The sequence below is a fragment of the Monodon monoceros genome, unplaced genomic scaffold, assembly GCF_005190385.1.
Source record: "Monodon monoceros isolate NGI ecotype Baffin Bay Population unplaced genomic scaffold, NGI_Narwhal_1 Super_Scaffold_12, whole genome shotgun sequence".
NCBI classification, from domain to species: domain Eukaryota; kingdom Metazoa; phylum Chordata; class Mammalia; order Artiodactyla; family Monodontidae; genus Monodon; species Monodon monoceros.
In genome coordinates this window covers 56,304,049-56,320,193 of record NW_021703768.1, presented here as the reverse complement: position 1 = coordinate 56,320,193, position 16,145 = coordinate 56,304,049, and the positions used below count along the sequence as shown (strand labels likewise).

Below are 16,145 nucleotides of genomic sequence, written 5' to 3'. Positions count from 1 at the left end.
AAATCCCACATGGTAAACCTTTAAAATTTCCTTTTAGGGAGGTAATTTTCAAAAAGGAAAACTGATTCATCAAAAGTATTTATTTTTCATATTTTCTTCATGTCACTGCCATATGCTTTGCTATAAAACTAAAAGAAGTTTAAAGTACAACACTTACCTTGCTTAAAGTAACAATAGGTACAAACTTTAAAATAGTAGTCTGAAAGCATATACTATAATGAGTCATTAGTGGTGCCCTTTCTCACCAAAACCAGCCTGTCAGGTACCATGGCCCACAAGTAACACGCAAGAAGCAGGGAAGTGAATGAAGAGGGCCAGTAAGGGAGCCTTCTTAGTATTGCCAGGAAACCTGAAGATCAGAGGCTCACTTGAAGCTGGAGAGAACAACAGTGTGGTCTTTACAAAATTTAACCTTTATATTTATGATGTTTTTGCTACCTCACTTTATATTCTCTAGAATTCGAAAAAGAAACTCATTGAATCCTTGCTGAAAATGAAGTAGAGAACAGCAACTGAGCACACAGCCTCAGGTAGTGTTGTACTTCTTTTATTAGGGTATGTGGCTCCTCTCCTTTGAGCATCAATTTTATTCACTAGGTTATAGATAAAGCCTTTTTCCACATTATAATTAACATTTTATAGAGTGGGATGTACATTTCTAATGACTTTAACATTGAACAAACTAGGCTTCAAAAGGAATTTAGGCTTTGGCGGGTGCTGGGCCATACCCCCCACACCTCCAGAGTATGGTCACTCCTCCGTCCTGGGGATGCTGCACTAGAAAAGCTTAAGAAGCTCTGGTACAGGAAAGAGCCCAGGCTATGAAGTCAGACAAAGCTACGCTGAAATTCTGACTCTGCCACTTGCTATATATACGACCTTGGACAAGAGACATAACCACTTTTACTCGTCTTTTTAAAAGGTCACAGACATGTTACAGAATGAGAAATAAAATTAGTCCACAAAAATACTGTATTAGACATCTATTGGTTTTGCCTACCCAGCATCTATTATTTTGGCAACAAAACTAAACTTTCTTTCAGAAACTGCCCTTTCTCTATTTTTGATCCCTGAGGTTCTAGCGGGACTGACCCCAAAGCCCATCTTCAGACGTGAGCACAAGGACCAGGCCTTTCTACTCAGCGTCCACGCCCGTGGGCTCAACAATGGGCTCTAGTCCCAGGCCTTCACCCTCAGGAGCTCTCAGTCCACTGCAGCTGCTAAGCTTAGAGCGTAGAAGCTGGGGATGCCTGTGGCCAGCTCGGCCTGCCTAGGAACAAAACCAAAACCCAGCCTGTGACCTGGTAACACTGTTTGTGCTCCTCGACCCAGATAGGCCCAGACTCATCAGTTAAGAGAGTCAATAAATTCTTTTTTGGTTTTAACTAGTTTGCACATCTATCATCTGCCAGAGAAAGAGTGCTGACCATATTCAACCATATGATCACGTAAGAAAGGTCAACTTCAATTACTATGAAGTACTACTTTAGACCTTTTAAACGAGTGAATTCTTTTTCAGTCATACTATCCAACACTAGAGCAGCTCTAGTGGAAAGATAAAATCAGTCTTGCCCTGGCCCTTGCCTCCATGGAATCTCAAGAGCTAAAATGCACACACTCCACAGATGAATCTAACACATGTCTGGGTAGGAAGCCTCAGTCCTAAATAATATCACGAGCATAAAACTCACATGCTCACATGCAGAGCAGTGAGTGCTGGACACCCTGCCTCTTCGGCCTGCTTCCTGAACCACATGGCTGAGCGTGGGCAGAATACTCACCCTGACACTCTCCCAACGCCTGTAATAATGCCACCGGCGGGGACCTCCTCATCACCATACAACTGGTAACCGGCAAACTGGGATAATTCCAGGAATGGAGACCTGAACGGAAGAAAAGATGTTGCTTGAATTAATGTCGTTTTTCAAAAAATCATATTTAAACAGTTAACACGTGGAAAAGGAAATTTTCTTCTTTAATGGGCAATGTTTTAAATATGCGTGTTGGACATAAAATCTACAAAAAGAAAGTCAAAAACAAAATCTAGGGGACTTCCTTGGTGGCGCAGTGGCTAAGAATCCGCCTGCCAATGCAGGGGACATGGGTTCAAGCCCTGGTCCAGGAAGATCCCACATGCCACGGAGCCACTAAGCCTGTGTGCCACAACTACTGAGCCTGCGCTCTAGAGCCCACAAGCCACAACTACTGAAGCCGGTGCGCCACAACTACTGAAGCCCGCGTGCCTAGAGCCCGTGCTCCGCAACAAGAGAAGCCACCACAGTGAGAAGCCCGCGCACCGCAACGAAGAGTAGCCCCCGCTCGCCACAACTAGAGAAAGCCCACGTGCAGCAATGAAGACCCAATGCAGCCAAAAATAAAGAAATAAAATAAATTTAAAAGAAAAAAAATATAGTGTGACCATCTTGGGGATTTATACAGTATAGCCATACAAAGGAACACTAGGTTCTTATTTTTAAAGATGTTGTACAGATGTGTTTATTAATATAGAAAGAGAATAGCACCTAACACTTACGTAGCACCTACCACATGCCAGCCTCTCTCCTAGGAGCTTCAGAAACACTAACTCATTCATTCCTCAGAACTACCTCCTGATATGGATCCTATTATGATCCCCACTGACTGATGAGGAAACTGAAACACAGAGATTAGGTCAGTTGTCTAAGGTCACACAACTACTAGTAAGTGGCAGAGCTGGGTTTTAATAAGCTCCGTAATAAGGGACCATGCTCTTAACCACTGTATTATTCTCACTTAAATGTTCAGGATACACTGGGGGGACAGGGGACAGGCGCGGGCGGGGAGTTATAAAACACCACATTTAGTATGATTCCATTTTTCTTTAAAAAAAAAAAAAAGTGATTCACATTTGCATAAAAACAGTATAGAAGGATACACACTAGGTGTTAGCGGTGTTTGTCTCCAGGTTGGGCGTCTGTGTGCATGTCCCCCGAAACAATACTTTTGAGCCTTCATTTCTCTCTCTAACTGGTCTTTTATTTTTTTATGATTTATTTATTTGTTTGTTTATTTATTTATTTATTTGGCTGCGCTGGGTCTTAGTTGCGGCATGTGGGATCTAAGTTCCCTGACCGGGCCCCTGCATTGGCAGCCCAGAGTCTTAGCCACTGCACCACCAGGGAAGTCCCTCTCTCTAACTGGTCTTGGTGCTTCCACCCTCAAGGCCCACAGTCTACTCACAAGACAACAGCCAGAATAACTTTTTAAAACCTAAGTCAGATAAGCCCTACAAAATCTCCCCATTTTTGTCAGAGTAAAAGCCCAAACTCTTACACTGGCCTACGAAACCCTTACCGAAATCACCCATCTCCTGCTACTCCCTTGTTCATTCCTGCCACCCCACCACCTTCCAGTCCCTTCCATATCAGCATCTGTGACCTGCCCCCACCGCAGAACCTTCACACTGGCCACTCCCCTCCGCCTGCAACGCTCTCTCCCCAGATATTTAGAGCCCATCTCTCTTCACTCCTTCCAATCTTTGCTCAAATGTCACCACCTCAATGAGGCCTATTCTAACCAACTCATTTGAAACTACAACTTGACCTTCATCTTTCTCTCCCGTACTCTGGTCTATCTTTTCTTTTTCCCATGACATTTATCACCTTCTAACATACTATATAATTTATGACACTTATCGTTTATTTTCTATCTCCTCCTGCTACAATGTAAATTCCAGTAGGGCAAGGAACTTTGTCTATTTTGTTCAGTGATGTATCACTAGCACCTAGAACAGCACCTGACACATAGTAGCCTCGCAATAAACATCTGTTGTTGAATCTTACGATAAGAACCAGAATTTAAAATCATTTATTTATAAAACTATCTAAGACGGGAATTCCCTGGCAGTCCAGTGGTTAGGACTCTGCACTGTAACTGCCGAGGGCCTGGGTTCAATCCCTGGTCGGGGAACTAAGATCCTACGAGCCACGTGGCACGGCCAAAAAACAAAACAAAACAAAAACAAAAAAAACTGTCTAAGAAAGCACCATGGAATAGAGAACACCCTGAGCCAGCACTTGGGTATGTACCAACCCTGGGTCTATAAGATTGTCAACTCTTTCTCTTGGTAACAGTTTTCCTCTTGATATGTGACGTGCTCGGGCTTTCTCACCACCTCCTGCGATAAAAAATATGATTAGATTAGATGAATTCATTATAAGGTCTCTGTTTAACTTAATATCAGAAAAACATATAACACTTAATCCAAAATATGGTACTTTTTAAAAAATTTAACATATCCTGTGAAAAACAGCTAATTTTTCAGATCATTGAAACTGGCATTTTTAAAAATCAATCTATCCCTGAGCCCACAGTATATTATACATTTTCTAAATTCAGTAGTAATTACTTAAGGAAATAATGCAGTACTTTTCTCTGCATCTCATACATTGCAAATACTGTCTCATCTCCACCACACTTATTACACCTACTATAAATACTAGCACTGTCCTACATGCTATGTGAAATTTGAAAAGTTCCTAACTTCATTTGTACCAGGTAAAAAGCATTATTTTAGAAATGATTTCCATAATAAGCACAAAAAACCTTAGCTAAAGGTGCTATTTTTAGGCCCACAAATAGGAGAGAGTTGAACACCTTATATAGCAATTTAAAAGTCCCCTTTTGTTAGTATCCTGAATCAGAGATGATCTTCCGTGTTTCCTGACATTGCTCCAGACTAAAGGAAATTACAATAATTGAAGAGTCTGCTGGGGTAACCAACCCAGTGAGGCTGCTTGAGGTGAGGGGTACACCAAACCTCACCCAGCCTGAGAACGGCTGGGTTCGGTACCTGGGGAATATCCACAACCCACTCTCAGCAAACCAAGGTAAATAATCAGAACAGACGATCAAATTGTACCTTAATATGTTTACCTTCACTGTTGCCCGAGAATTCCATCTTAATATACTCCTTGTCTACTGAAATGTTCAGCTGTTGAAGAAAGCTATTGGTTTTTTAGGTGAGAAAATAAGTTCATACAGATTTCAAACAAGCCTCCAAGTAGCGCAACCTTATTTTCAAATCAGGACTTCCCTATGTCTAAGGGGATTTTTTTTTTTTTCCTGAAAAGGTAGAGGGTATATTTTTAAGACTAAATCTGCCTTAAGGTAACCAAGAAAATCATAACATGCATCTAATCTTTTAAAATGAAAATTATTCTGGGAGGGAAAGCCTTACAAGATAGTATGAATTAAATCAAACAGCTTTCCTCTTTTCTCCAGAGTGTCCTACTGAGGTGTGTATAGTTATAGGAGACAAGGAGGACGAGAGAGTGACAAAGGGCAGAGGAAACTTCTGAGAGTGACACATTCATCGTCTTGATTGTGGTGACGGTTTCACGGGTGTATACATATGTCAAAACTCATCAAACTGTAAGCTTTAAATAATGCGGCTTATTGTATATCAATTATACCTTAATAAAGTTGTTTAAAAGTAAGTATTAAAGAAAAATAAACCTAAGACACTGCAAAGAAGACCAGGCTTGGGTGAGGGTCTTTGGAGAGTTTGGCAACATAAGCATCCACTAAGGGGATAGCAGGAAAAAGCATGGCAGGGGAGGGTGGGATGAAAAAGAGATAAGAAAACATATCTGTGTTTTGTTTTTTTTTTTTAGTACTTAGAGCAACACTATTCTTAATTCTGCCTAGAGCTTCACTTTGCTATTCCGAGCACCTAGTGAATTCTGTTTTTATTAGGAAAAACCAGAAAGAGTGCTATCCTTGATACAGATTCTCAGGTCACAGAATTCAGCTCCTCTGGCATTTAAACTGGCCTAGGATGTGTAGACCACCACAAAAAGACAGAATGTCACAGCACCTTAGTTTTCCAAGGATTACTCTTAAAAGATTTTGCTTTAACTATCTCCACTCTCACAGACTCAGAGCCAGAAAAGCCTGATGTTTTCCTTCTATCTCATTTACCACATTGCACTGATTCTAAAATACACATTTTGTTCGCATTTTAACACCCCTAAAATCAGGAAGCATTTTACAGTTTATAGCATCTTTTCATCTCTGTCACCAGGGGGCAGTCGCGACATAGTTGTCTGCCTCTGGGTACACAGCTCAAATGTCTAACTGTGGTCACTTCAACGGTGCTATATGCATTGCTGGAACTACCTGCATGCAGTCTAACTTGAATTTTCAAATGTTTTCAAAAACTACACAAGCCTTAAACAACAAGGTCCTACTGTATAGCACAAGGAACTATATTTAATATCCTGTAATAAACTGTAATTGAAGAGAATATGAAAAATGTATATATATGTATAACTGAATCACTTTGCTGTACAGCAGAAATTAACATGACATGTAAATCAACTATACTTCAGTAAAATAAATTTTTTTAAAAACTACACAAGCCTTATCTTAAGGTCATTAAAAGATCCCTTTTCAACCACCAAAAACTACTTGTGTTTTTCTATATCAATAAAGTTATTACCCAGTTTTAGAAAAACTAAGCACTTCTGAATCTATCAAAACACTTAGAGCCCTTCAATTAACTTGTGTTAATCAAAGTACTTAGTTCTGGCTACCACGAATAACACAGCTGGGTTAATCCTTGTTCCACCTACAGAAATGACTAAGCCACTCCTAGCAATCCTACATGCTCCAACAAGAACCAAAAGGGATAGCAAAGACGGTGCCCCGAGAAGAAATCTGAAACAAAGGTAGTAGCAGTAAGGCAGAAAGAAAGGAAAAGACAAAAAGGAGGACAAGAGTCCACTCATCATTGTCAACCTTTTAATTTATCACAAGTTCTATCAAATGAAAACTTCAAGGATTAACTTTCAAAGCAAACTGAAACACTGTCACTCCTTCTTATCTGAAAATTACTTAGGAAATCTTATGAATTTTAAAGTCAGGATGGGGCTTCCCTGGTGGCACAGTGGTTAAGAATCTGCCTGCCAGTGCAGGGGACGTGGGTTCGAGCCCTGGTCCGGGAAGATCCCACATGCCGCAGAGCAACTAAGCCCATGCGCCACAACTACTAAGCCCATGTGCCTAGAGCCCGTGCTCTGCAACAAGAGAAGCCACCACAATGAGAAGCCCATGCACCGCAACAAAGAGTAGCCCCTGCTCGCCGCAACTAGAGAAAGCCCACATGCAGCAAAGAAGATCCAATGCAAACAAAAATAAATAAATAAAATAAATAAATTCAGTTTTAAAATAAATAAATAAATAAAAGTCAGGATGTCTATACAGGTGGCCAACAGGCACATGAAAAGACGTTCAACATCGTTAATTATATATTAGAGAAATGCAAATCAAAACTACAATGAAGTGCCACCTCACGTCAGTCAGAATGGCCATCATTACAAAGTCTACAAATAACAAATGCTGGAGAGGGTGTGGAGAAAAGAGAACCCTCCTACACTGTTGGTGGGAATGTAAACTGGTGCAGCCACTATGGAAAACAGTATGGAGCTTCCTCAAAAAACTAAAAATAGAGTTGCCATATGATCCAGCAATCCCACTCCTGGGCATATATCTGGACAAAATATATATATACACACACAATGGAATACTACTCAGCCATAAAAAAGAATGAAATAATGCCATCTGCAGCAACATGGATGACCTAGAGATTATGACACTAAGTGAAGTAAATCAGAAAGACAAATACCACATATTAATCTAAAATATGATAAAAACGAACTTATCAACGAACAGAAACAGATTCACAGACACGGAGAATAGACTTGTGGTTGCCAAGGGAGGAGGGGGTTGGAGAGGAATGGGTTGGGAGTTTGGGATTAGCAGATACAAAGTATTACATATAGGATGGATAAACAATAAGGTCCTATTGTATAGCACAGGGAACTATATTTAATATCCTGTGATAAACCATAATGGAAAAGAATATGAAAAAGAATGTGTGTATATATATACATATATATATATGCATAACTGAATCACTGCTATACAGCAGAAATTAACACAACATTGTAAATCAACAATACTTGAATAATATAACTTTTTTAATGTGTTTAGAGGTATTACTGATAGGTGATATTTTTTTCTTTTCTTCTTTATACTTTTCTCTATTTTCCAAAATTTCTATAAGTATAATATATATATTATATAACATAAGCATGTATTACTTTTAAATTATACATATCTGTGTAATATCCATCTTCCTGGTATAACAGTACTAGTCCCAGGCAACACCGTGAAGAAGGCTTTGTCCTTTCCTGGCTTCCCTCCCAAGAAGCCCTGCTCAGTCCTCTTCCCCTTTAGAGACCAGAGCGTCAGATGATCAGAACCTGCCATCCCCAGCAGATGCTCAGTGCTGGAGGACTCTACCACCTCTTATTCAAACCCTCTAGTCTTCATATCCAAAGGGAATGATCAATTCATCAATTCTGCTCCCTAACAAAACATACTTTCATCTCAACAAGGGTTTTGGTTCTTTTTCAGGAGACAAGACCTTATTCCACGATGGCTTCTAGTCCTCATTCTAGTCATCATTCTGAAAAGCCTACCAGCAGGATATTTTGCCTCTCGAATCATACCCAGTAGACAAAAACTCGTGTCATTTTTTAACACCATTTCCTCACACTTAGAACAGGGGTTCGAGAGCTACCTGGTCAAAAAGGATGGCAAATATTCACTACCCCTGTTTTCACAAGTCACCCTCCTACTTACACCCCTCTCTCCCTAGAGAGAAATAAGGGTGGTCTGGGGACAGTGTAATTGACGTCTTTGCTTTTTGACTGCGTGCTTTCCTTTCGCCTTTTCCTGAAAACAGTACTGCCACCACCATGAAGTTCCAGGAGTTGCCAGCCACAGTACACTTGAGCCCTGGTGGACATGGGTCCAGGCTGGCACCATTAAGTACTATATCCCCCTGGATACAGTGGCTGGGCCAAAGAATGAACATGGGACCCAAGTGAACCTATCAAAGTTTTCCAAATCGGAGATGAAAGCATAACTAGATCTTTCCTTCAGATTGTAAACTGTAAGAATGTAATCCCTGACCTGCCAGCAACATAATTCCCCACCTCACAGAGAAGCCAGAGAGAATGCAGTCCACACATATATACACATCCTGAAATGAGAGAAGATGGGCAGAGACAGTGAGTCCTGTTGGAGCTGGAGCCCCCCGGTTCATTCAGCACTTCCTTTCCACGGTTTGGTTGTTGGTTTCTGGATTAAACAAGTTTGATTTGGATTTTTGTGACTTAAATCCAAAGGAACTGAATACAGCCATCATCAAAACAATATTCTTCATATATTACAAATACCTAACTTAGAAGGAGCTATATGAAGTTTACGCTCTTCACTTTTTTTTTTTTTTTTTTAATTCTCCCCTGCACTGTCATAGATAGAATGGGAGCAATTACTGCCACCTGAATGAGGTCTTTGCTTCAACAGGTCCCACACTGAGTTGCATATCTATTTGTTCATGTCATGGTAACTTTTACAGGATTTAATTGATTTTTGACCCTAAACTACTATAGTACAAAAGACAGAGACCAAGATATTCCAAATGGATTTAATTTCTGGTCTTTTCAATTAATTTTGATTAAGTCAAAAGAAGACAGCAATGTGTGCTTGGAATGAATAATGCCTATAATTCACAGACCCACTCCTAAGTCTCAAGTTATGAATGAGGTACTGAAAATTTACTAGAGGGATTAAATAAATGGACTTAATAATTATTAAGTTAATTATTAGAGTAACCAGTCCAGACTTCCACCCTCAAAATTCTACAAAGGACCAAAATACTGAGCTTATTTCTTCCCTAACACCTACACAAGTGAATATACAACTTTGGATGGTCTTTCTGTTCATCTGCCATTAAATAATTACCTTGCCTCCATCCTTAAAATTCTCAGAGGAGAAAAATATAAAAAACATTTTTATTTAAACTAAAGAGAAATCTATCAAGGTTTTGCTAAATTATTTCACTAATGACTTCTACTGAAAGTCTGTCCCCTGAGTGTGATAAGATTATACCCAGGAATGAAACAATACCCTTAAACCACAGGTTTACAGATAAAATAGATTCTTTATGAGGACATTGGGGAGAATTCTTTTTAAATGAAGGCTGTAAAATTCATATAGTTCCTTCTCAGTTAGGTACTTGTAATATATTAAGACTCTTACTTTGGACATGGCCAATAGTTTCAAGTCACATAGCCTTCTAAATCATCATATATACCAATAAGGGCACAATAGAATGTGATGTGGTACTTGTTTATACATTAATATTTTATATTCCTCCCTATGATGCAATTTCTTCCAAGCAAAAAAATGTCTATTATGTCCACAATTTAAAAATAAAAAATGACAATTCACAAAGCTTTTAGGATATCTCATTTATTTAATTAGCAATAAACCCAGATAGAAATTATTTCCAAATTACATGACACAGCAGAAAATGCACAATTACGCAAAATGTAGTATGTAGTATGAATATGACTAATGGACAGAAAATGGTTTAGTTGCTTCAAGTGAAACAAAAATTTCAGTGTGATGCTGTGGCTGAAATAAAAACCTTAAGAAGAAATAGTTTTAAAAATTGATGAGGGAGTTCTCCGGTGGTCTAAGTGGTTAGGATTTGGTGCTTTTACTGCCGTGGCCCAGGTTCAATCCCAAACTTGTTTAATCCAGTAGATTTGGGGGAAATCTACTTTCTCCCAAATAATGGCAGTGCTATAAGAGCAGAAAATCTGGCCAAGTAATAGGAAAAAATAAGATGTCTGCATGCCAACAAATGCGTTTTTTTTTAAATTAAAGTATAGTTGATTTATATTATTGTGTTAGTTTCAGGTGTACAGCAAAGTGATTCAGTTTTATATTTTTTTTTCAGACTATTTTCCATTATCAGTTATCACAAGATAGTGAATATTGTTCCCTGTGTTATGCAGTAAATTCTTGTTGCTTATCTATTTTACGTATAGTAATTTGTATCTGTTAATCCCATACTCCTAATTTATCTCTCCCCCCTTCCCTTTCCCCTTTGGTAACCACAAGTTTGTTTCCTATGTGTGTCTGTTTCTGTTTTGTATATAGATTCATTTGCATTATTTTTTAGATTCCACATATAAGTGATATCATATAATATTTGTCTTTCTCTTCCTGACTTACTTCACTTAGTATGATATTCTCTAGGTCCATCCATGTTGCTACAAATGGTAATATTCCCTTCTTTTTTATGGCTGAGTATACACCCATATATTTATGTGGATATATATACCACATCTTAAACCAAATCTGGGTTGTTTCCATGTCTTGGCTCTTGTTAATAGTGCTGCTATGAACACTGGGGTACACTGTATCTTTTTGAATTAGAGTTTTCATCTTTTCCAGATATACGCCTAGGAGTGGAATTGCTGGATCATATGGTAGCTCTCTTTTTAGTTTTTTAAGGACCTCCATACTGTGTTCCGTAGTGGCTGCCTCAATTTACATTCCCACCAACAGCAAATGCACAGTCTTGAAGAGTCAAAAGCCTGATGCTACTAGTTTTTCCTAAAATGAATAATTATAAGGGACATCTTAATTAAAAGCATAAACTGAAGAATAAATGAGGGCTTACCCAGTCTGATGTTCTGTGCTCGTTCATGGAGCTGATTTACTAGTGCTTTCATCTGCTCGTAGTTTTCCTAAAACAGAAGCAAAGAAAAACAGGGAGAGTATTATAGGAAAGCAATGATTTTTTTTTACCATAATAAGGGTTAAGGAGAACAGCATTACATGCCAACCCCATGTGGCCTCCACACTGGGCCACTTTGCCACCTGTGTGGCCTCTGTGCTGGGCCAACTGCAATATGTAAAAAAAGATTAATTCGTGCCTCTCTGTCTTTGCTCAAGCTCTTCTGCACTACCACCCCCCTCTCTGGTCCATCTACCCAAATCTCACCCCCCTTTTAAAGCCTAACTGATGTTCCATCTCATCTCCAACACAACTTCTGGCTACTCCCATTCATTTTAACAACTTCCTTCCTTACACATCTACAGAACTTAATTGATCTCTAGTATTTGTTTTCTTTTGTCAATGAATATAAGCCCTTTGAGGGTTAGAATGCCATCTTATTTTTTCTGTCCCCTCAACCACTATCGTGAGGAGATTCCAACCAATGCAGAAATACTTGTTTTACACTTACTGACAAATTACAGTAATTACTTACTTACAGTAAGTAATTAAAAACAAAGCCCAGGGGGAAAATGGATCCTATTTTAAAAAGGAACAGGGGGGAATTCCCCCGTGGTCCAGTGGTTAGGATTCCGGGCTTTCACTGCCAATGGCATGGGTTCAATCCCTGGTTGGGGAACTAGGATCCCATAAGCCACATGGCACGGCCAAAAAATAAAAAAATAAAATAATCCCAGCCTCCTTTTTCAGACAAGTGTGGCCATGTGACTAAACTCTAACCAATGAGATGTAAGCAGAAGTTGTTAGGTATGACTTCTAGAAAGGCTCCTTAAAAAAAAGGACAAGAAGGTGAGGGCGTCCTTTTACCTATTCACCCTTTCTCCTCCTTTGCACACGGAACTCAGACACAATAGCTGGAGCTTAAGCAGCCATATTAGACCATAAGGTAAACTGTACTACTTATTTTAAATTCTTCCTTCCCTCCCATCCTAGCCAAGGTTCACTGTGAGATTATACTTCCCTACCCCACAGTCTCTGAATCTGTCCGTATTACTTGCTTTGATGAGTGGAATGTGGGCAAAAGTGACAGTGTACCAATTGCAAGAAGAGGCTTTAAGAAGGACAAAGTGTTTCCATGCTCTCCTCTTTGTGCCCCAGCCTTCCATTACGAGAGGAGCATCCCACAGCAGCCACTGCCCCTTCATTCTGGGTCCTGGAATAAGAAACAAGTAGAGCAGACCTGAATCTATTACAGTCCTAGAGCAGAACTGCCACAACCGACCCATAGATCCAAGCACAAAAAATAAATACTTGTTCTTTTGAACACTGAGATCTTGGGATTGGTTGCTACTCAGCATTACTGAAGCAAAATCTGGCTCATACAGTAATTAGTCCAAGGTCATTCAGCTAACAAGTAGTAGAATTAGGATTTAAACCAAAATCCACCAACTCCAGAAACTCACTCTTAAAGTAACATGCTACAATGTCTCTTCTGCCCACTGAAAGGGCCACTGTTGACACTTTAGCACATTTCCACCAGGTCTTTTTCCCCCTATGGAAATATGTTGCTTGTTAGCTTTTAAACATACATGAAATACTAAGCCAGTGCTTTTTCCACCATAGCACAGCTACTTTCTTATTCTAATTACTGGTGCACAGACTGAACCAGAACATAAAACATTTTACATAGAGAAAGAAGTTATAATCTCAGGCTCACACTCCCTAACCCCTAGCTAGCAGCCACCATCAAATACATCAGCCGAGACCTGACTTCAAAAAGATGGCAGAGCAGGAAGCTCCAGGCCCTTATTCCCCCACAGAGACATCACAAAACAACCCAAAACTGGCTAAAGTAACCTTACAGGAGCTCTGGAAAACACTCAGAGGTCTACAGCAACCAAGAGAACACCCAGCCAAGAAGCCATATTCAGAATGGTGGGAAACCCATTCTCCACACTGCAGCCACACTGATTATTCTACCATGTCCATAGGATCATGCCACTTCTCTACTTAAACATCTTAGCAGACAGACTGCAAAATGAAATCTAAATGTGGCTTCTACACATGGCTTCCCTCCTCTACCTGGCTGCATAAGCAATCCCATCTACTCCATGAATTCCTCACCCTGGCTGGGACTTCCAAGTTCTCACTCCCACTAACCACTTTCATAACTTGGTACCTATGTTCTCATAACTCCTTTAGTTTGTATAATCTTGCCTCCCATTCTCCATCCTGAACCTGGCCAGTTCTTACCCAACTCAAGATCCAGCTCACTCACTGCCTCCTATGTGCAACCACCTTTTTTAAGCTTTAGACATCACTCATCACAATGCATTGCTTTCTTGTCATCTCCCACACAAAATTATGATTCCATTCCTACACATCTATTCCAAATATCTAAAATAGTGGCTAGACCACAGTAACCACTTAATGTTTCTAAATTAAACATTCTCTCCTGATCCCAGGACATCTAAAGACTTTTGGAAGTCTCCCATTGGATACTGTTTCTGCCTCAGCCTGCTGATTTCTTTTCAACCTCCTTGTTTTCCCAAAGGCAGGAATTATTTAAAATGTGTTCTCTGAGGGAACTTCCTGGCGGTCCAGTGGTTAAGACTCTGAGCTTCCAATGCAGGGGGTGCGGGTTCGATCCCTGGTCGGGGAACTAAGATCCCACCTGCTGCAGCAGCGCAGCCAGAAAAAGTCTTCTCTGAAAGTTATTTGCACAATTTAAATGTCATCTGTACAGGCTTAGAAACCATAGGACAGACTGAAAATTTCCAGCTCTGATATTTCACAAACCAGGAGTTGTTTCTTTAACGTTGTGATACCTCCCAATTCCAAGAAAAGTCATTTAAAGATAAATATTTTCTATTAACATAACCAACCATTTCAAGTCTGGTAAGCACAACCCAGGGTCAGCTGTGATAGGCCAGTGGTTCCCAAAGCTGGCTGCCACCAAGGCCCTGCCCTCCCCTCTCAACAACTTCATTAACAATGCAAACACCAGGACCCCACCCTAGAGACGGAAAAGCTCCAGGGTGGGGCTAAGGCAGCCATATATTCAACAAGCTCCCAGGTGACTGCTAAACCAGAGAGCCACTGGTTTTGCGAACCAATGATTTTAAAGATACAAAGTATAGTGCCAGTGCTAAAAGTGAACTAAAATGTACCTGATTTGGAATTGTTTTCTGTTTCAAACTTCACGACCCCCTGGTGCGTCCCAGAATCATGACTGGGGATCCAGAGAAAACAGCAGCGACTGTTGAAGTGTGCCTACCCTGTACCTGCTTCCCAGTCTGGCCAACGCCTTGTGCCGTCGGTGAAGAGGAATCACTGACTCGGGCTGGGTACTCCAAGCCCGGGCCGCTCACCCGCCCTACCTGGTAGATGGCAGAGGTCGAGTCCGGTTGGGTGCCCAGCGTCGCCACGGAGTCCCCATGATAGGCGCGCGGCGCGGGGGCAGCGGCGCGGGCGCACCGCCGCAAAGCTAATCTCGGGGCGGCCCACATGGCAGCAGGCACAGAGGCAGGAAGGAGCGTGAGAGAGCGGCCTGCGCCGGTCCGGGGCCGAGGCTTTCCCCTCCAACTCCCACGCTTCGGGATACAGCTCAGCCCAGGCCTTTGCAGTCCCAACCCGCCTGAAACCTCCCCGATTCTGAGGCCAGCCTCGGCACGTGCCGGCGCACGCCGCCCGTGATTGGTCAGCGCTGAGCACCACGCCCCCCGAATTCAGCGAATAAGGGACAGAAGTGAAGCCCCGCGAGGCCTGTCCCATCGCGAGCCCCGGAGCGTTGCGGTTCCCGGGGTGGAGCGACCCTTGTGCGTCCTCCTGGTCTCCCGAGATGCTGAGCTTAGGAGCTGCGGCTGAGTTTGCTTGCTGTCGGCGTCTGTGCTTTTTCTATGTGCTGTTTTCTTCTTCCCCTGCTGCTACAAAGGGTGTTCCGGGGCTTGAAAAAGCTTATCCTTATATGAGAGCTGGAAACTGAACAGGCTTATTAAGCTGCCCTAAGAAACTCTTTAAGGGGATAAGCATTCATTAATCAAATGTCTTTAATGTCCCCTATCAAGTGCTCTTCTGGAGCGGGGAATACAGTGGAGAACAGGCAAAGTGTCCTCTTTTATAAAGCGGAGAGAACATAAACAAGTAAATAAAAATTCTAATAGTGATAAATTACAACTTAGATGTACAATTATAACGTACTTCTAAAACTTTGCCTATAACAAATCTGAGCTTCCTCACAATTTCTCATCCACTGGACAGTGAGAAAAAATTAATCTTCCTTTGGTCCACTTAAGTCTTAGATTTAATTTTTGTATATGGTGTTAGGTAAGGGTGTGGCTTCATTCTTTTGTATATAGATATCCAGTTTTCCCAATATCATTTGTTGTAAAGACTGTCCTTTCCCCATTGAATAGTCTTGGCACCCTTGTGAAAAATTATTTCATAAGCAATGATTTATTTCTGGACTCTGTATTCTGTTCCATTGGTTTGTATGTCTGTC

The 16,145-nt window shown here is 40.9% G+C and overlaps 1 protein-coding gene across 2 annotated transcripts in view; it reads right to left on the bottom strand.

Annotated features, from left to right (window-relative positions):
* Positions 1–15,306, bottom strand: part of MCCC2 (methylcrotonoyl-CoA carboxylase 2) — a 64,181-nt gene extending 48,875 nt beyond the window's left edge. Inside the window, exons 1-4 of one of the 2 annotated variants that reach the window (XM_029217393.1) lie at positions 15,025–15,306; positions 11,588–11,654; positions 4,072–4,156; positions 1,782–1,883 (exon numbers count right to left, since the gene is read on the bottom strand). In XM_029217393.1, coding sequence (XP_029073226.1) covers positions 1,782–1,883; positions 4,072–4,156; positions 11,588–11,654; positions 15,025–15,153 — 383 coding nt within the window. In that variant the 5' untranslated portion in view covers positions 15,154–15,306. Of the gene's footprint in view, positions 1–1,781; positions 1,884–4,071; positions 4,157–11,587; positions 11,655–14,814; positions 14,876–15,024 lie in introns of those variants that run through there. The other variant, XM_029217394.1, reaches the window with a different exon arrangement.
* Positions 15,307–16,145: the final 839 nt, after the last annotated feature.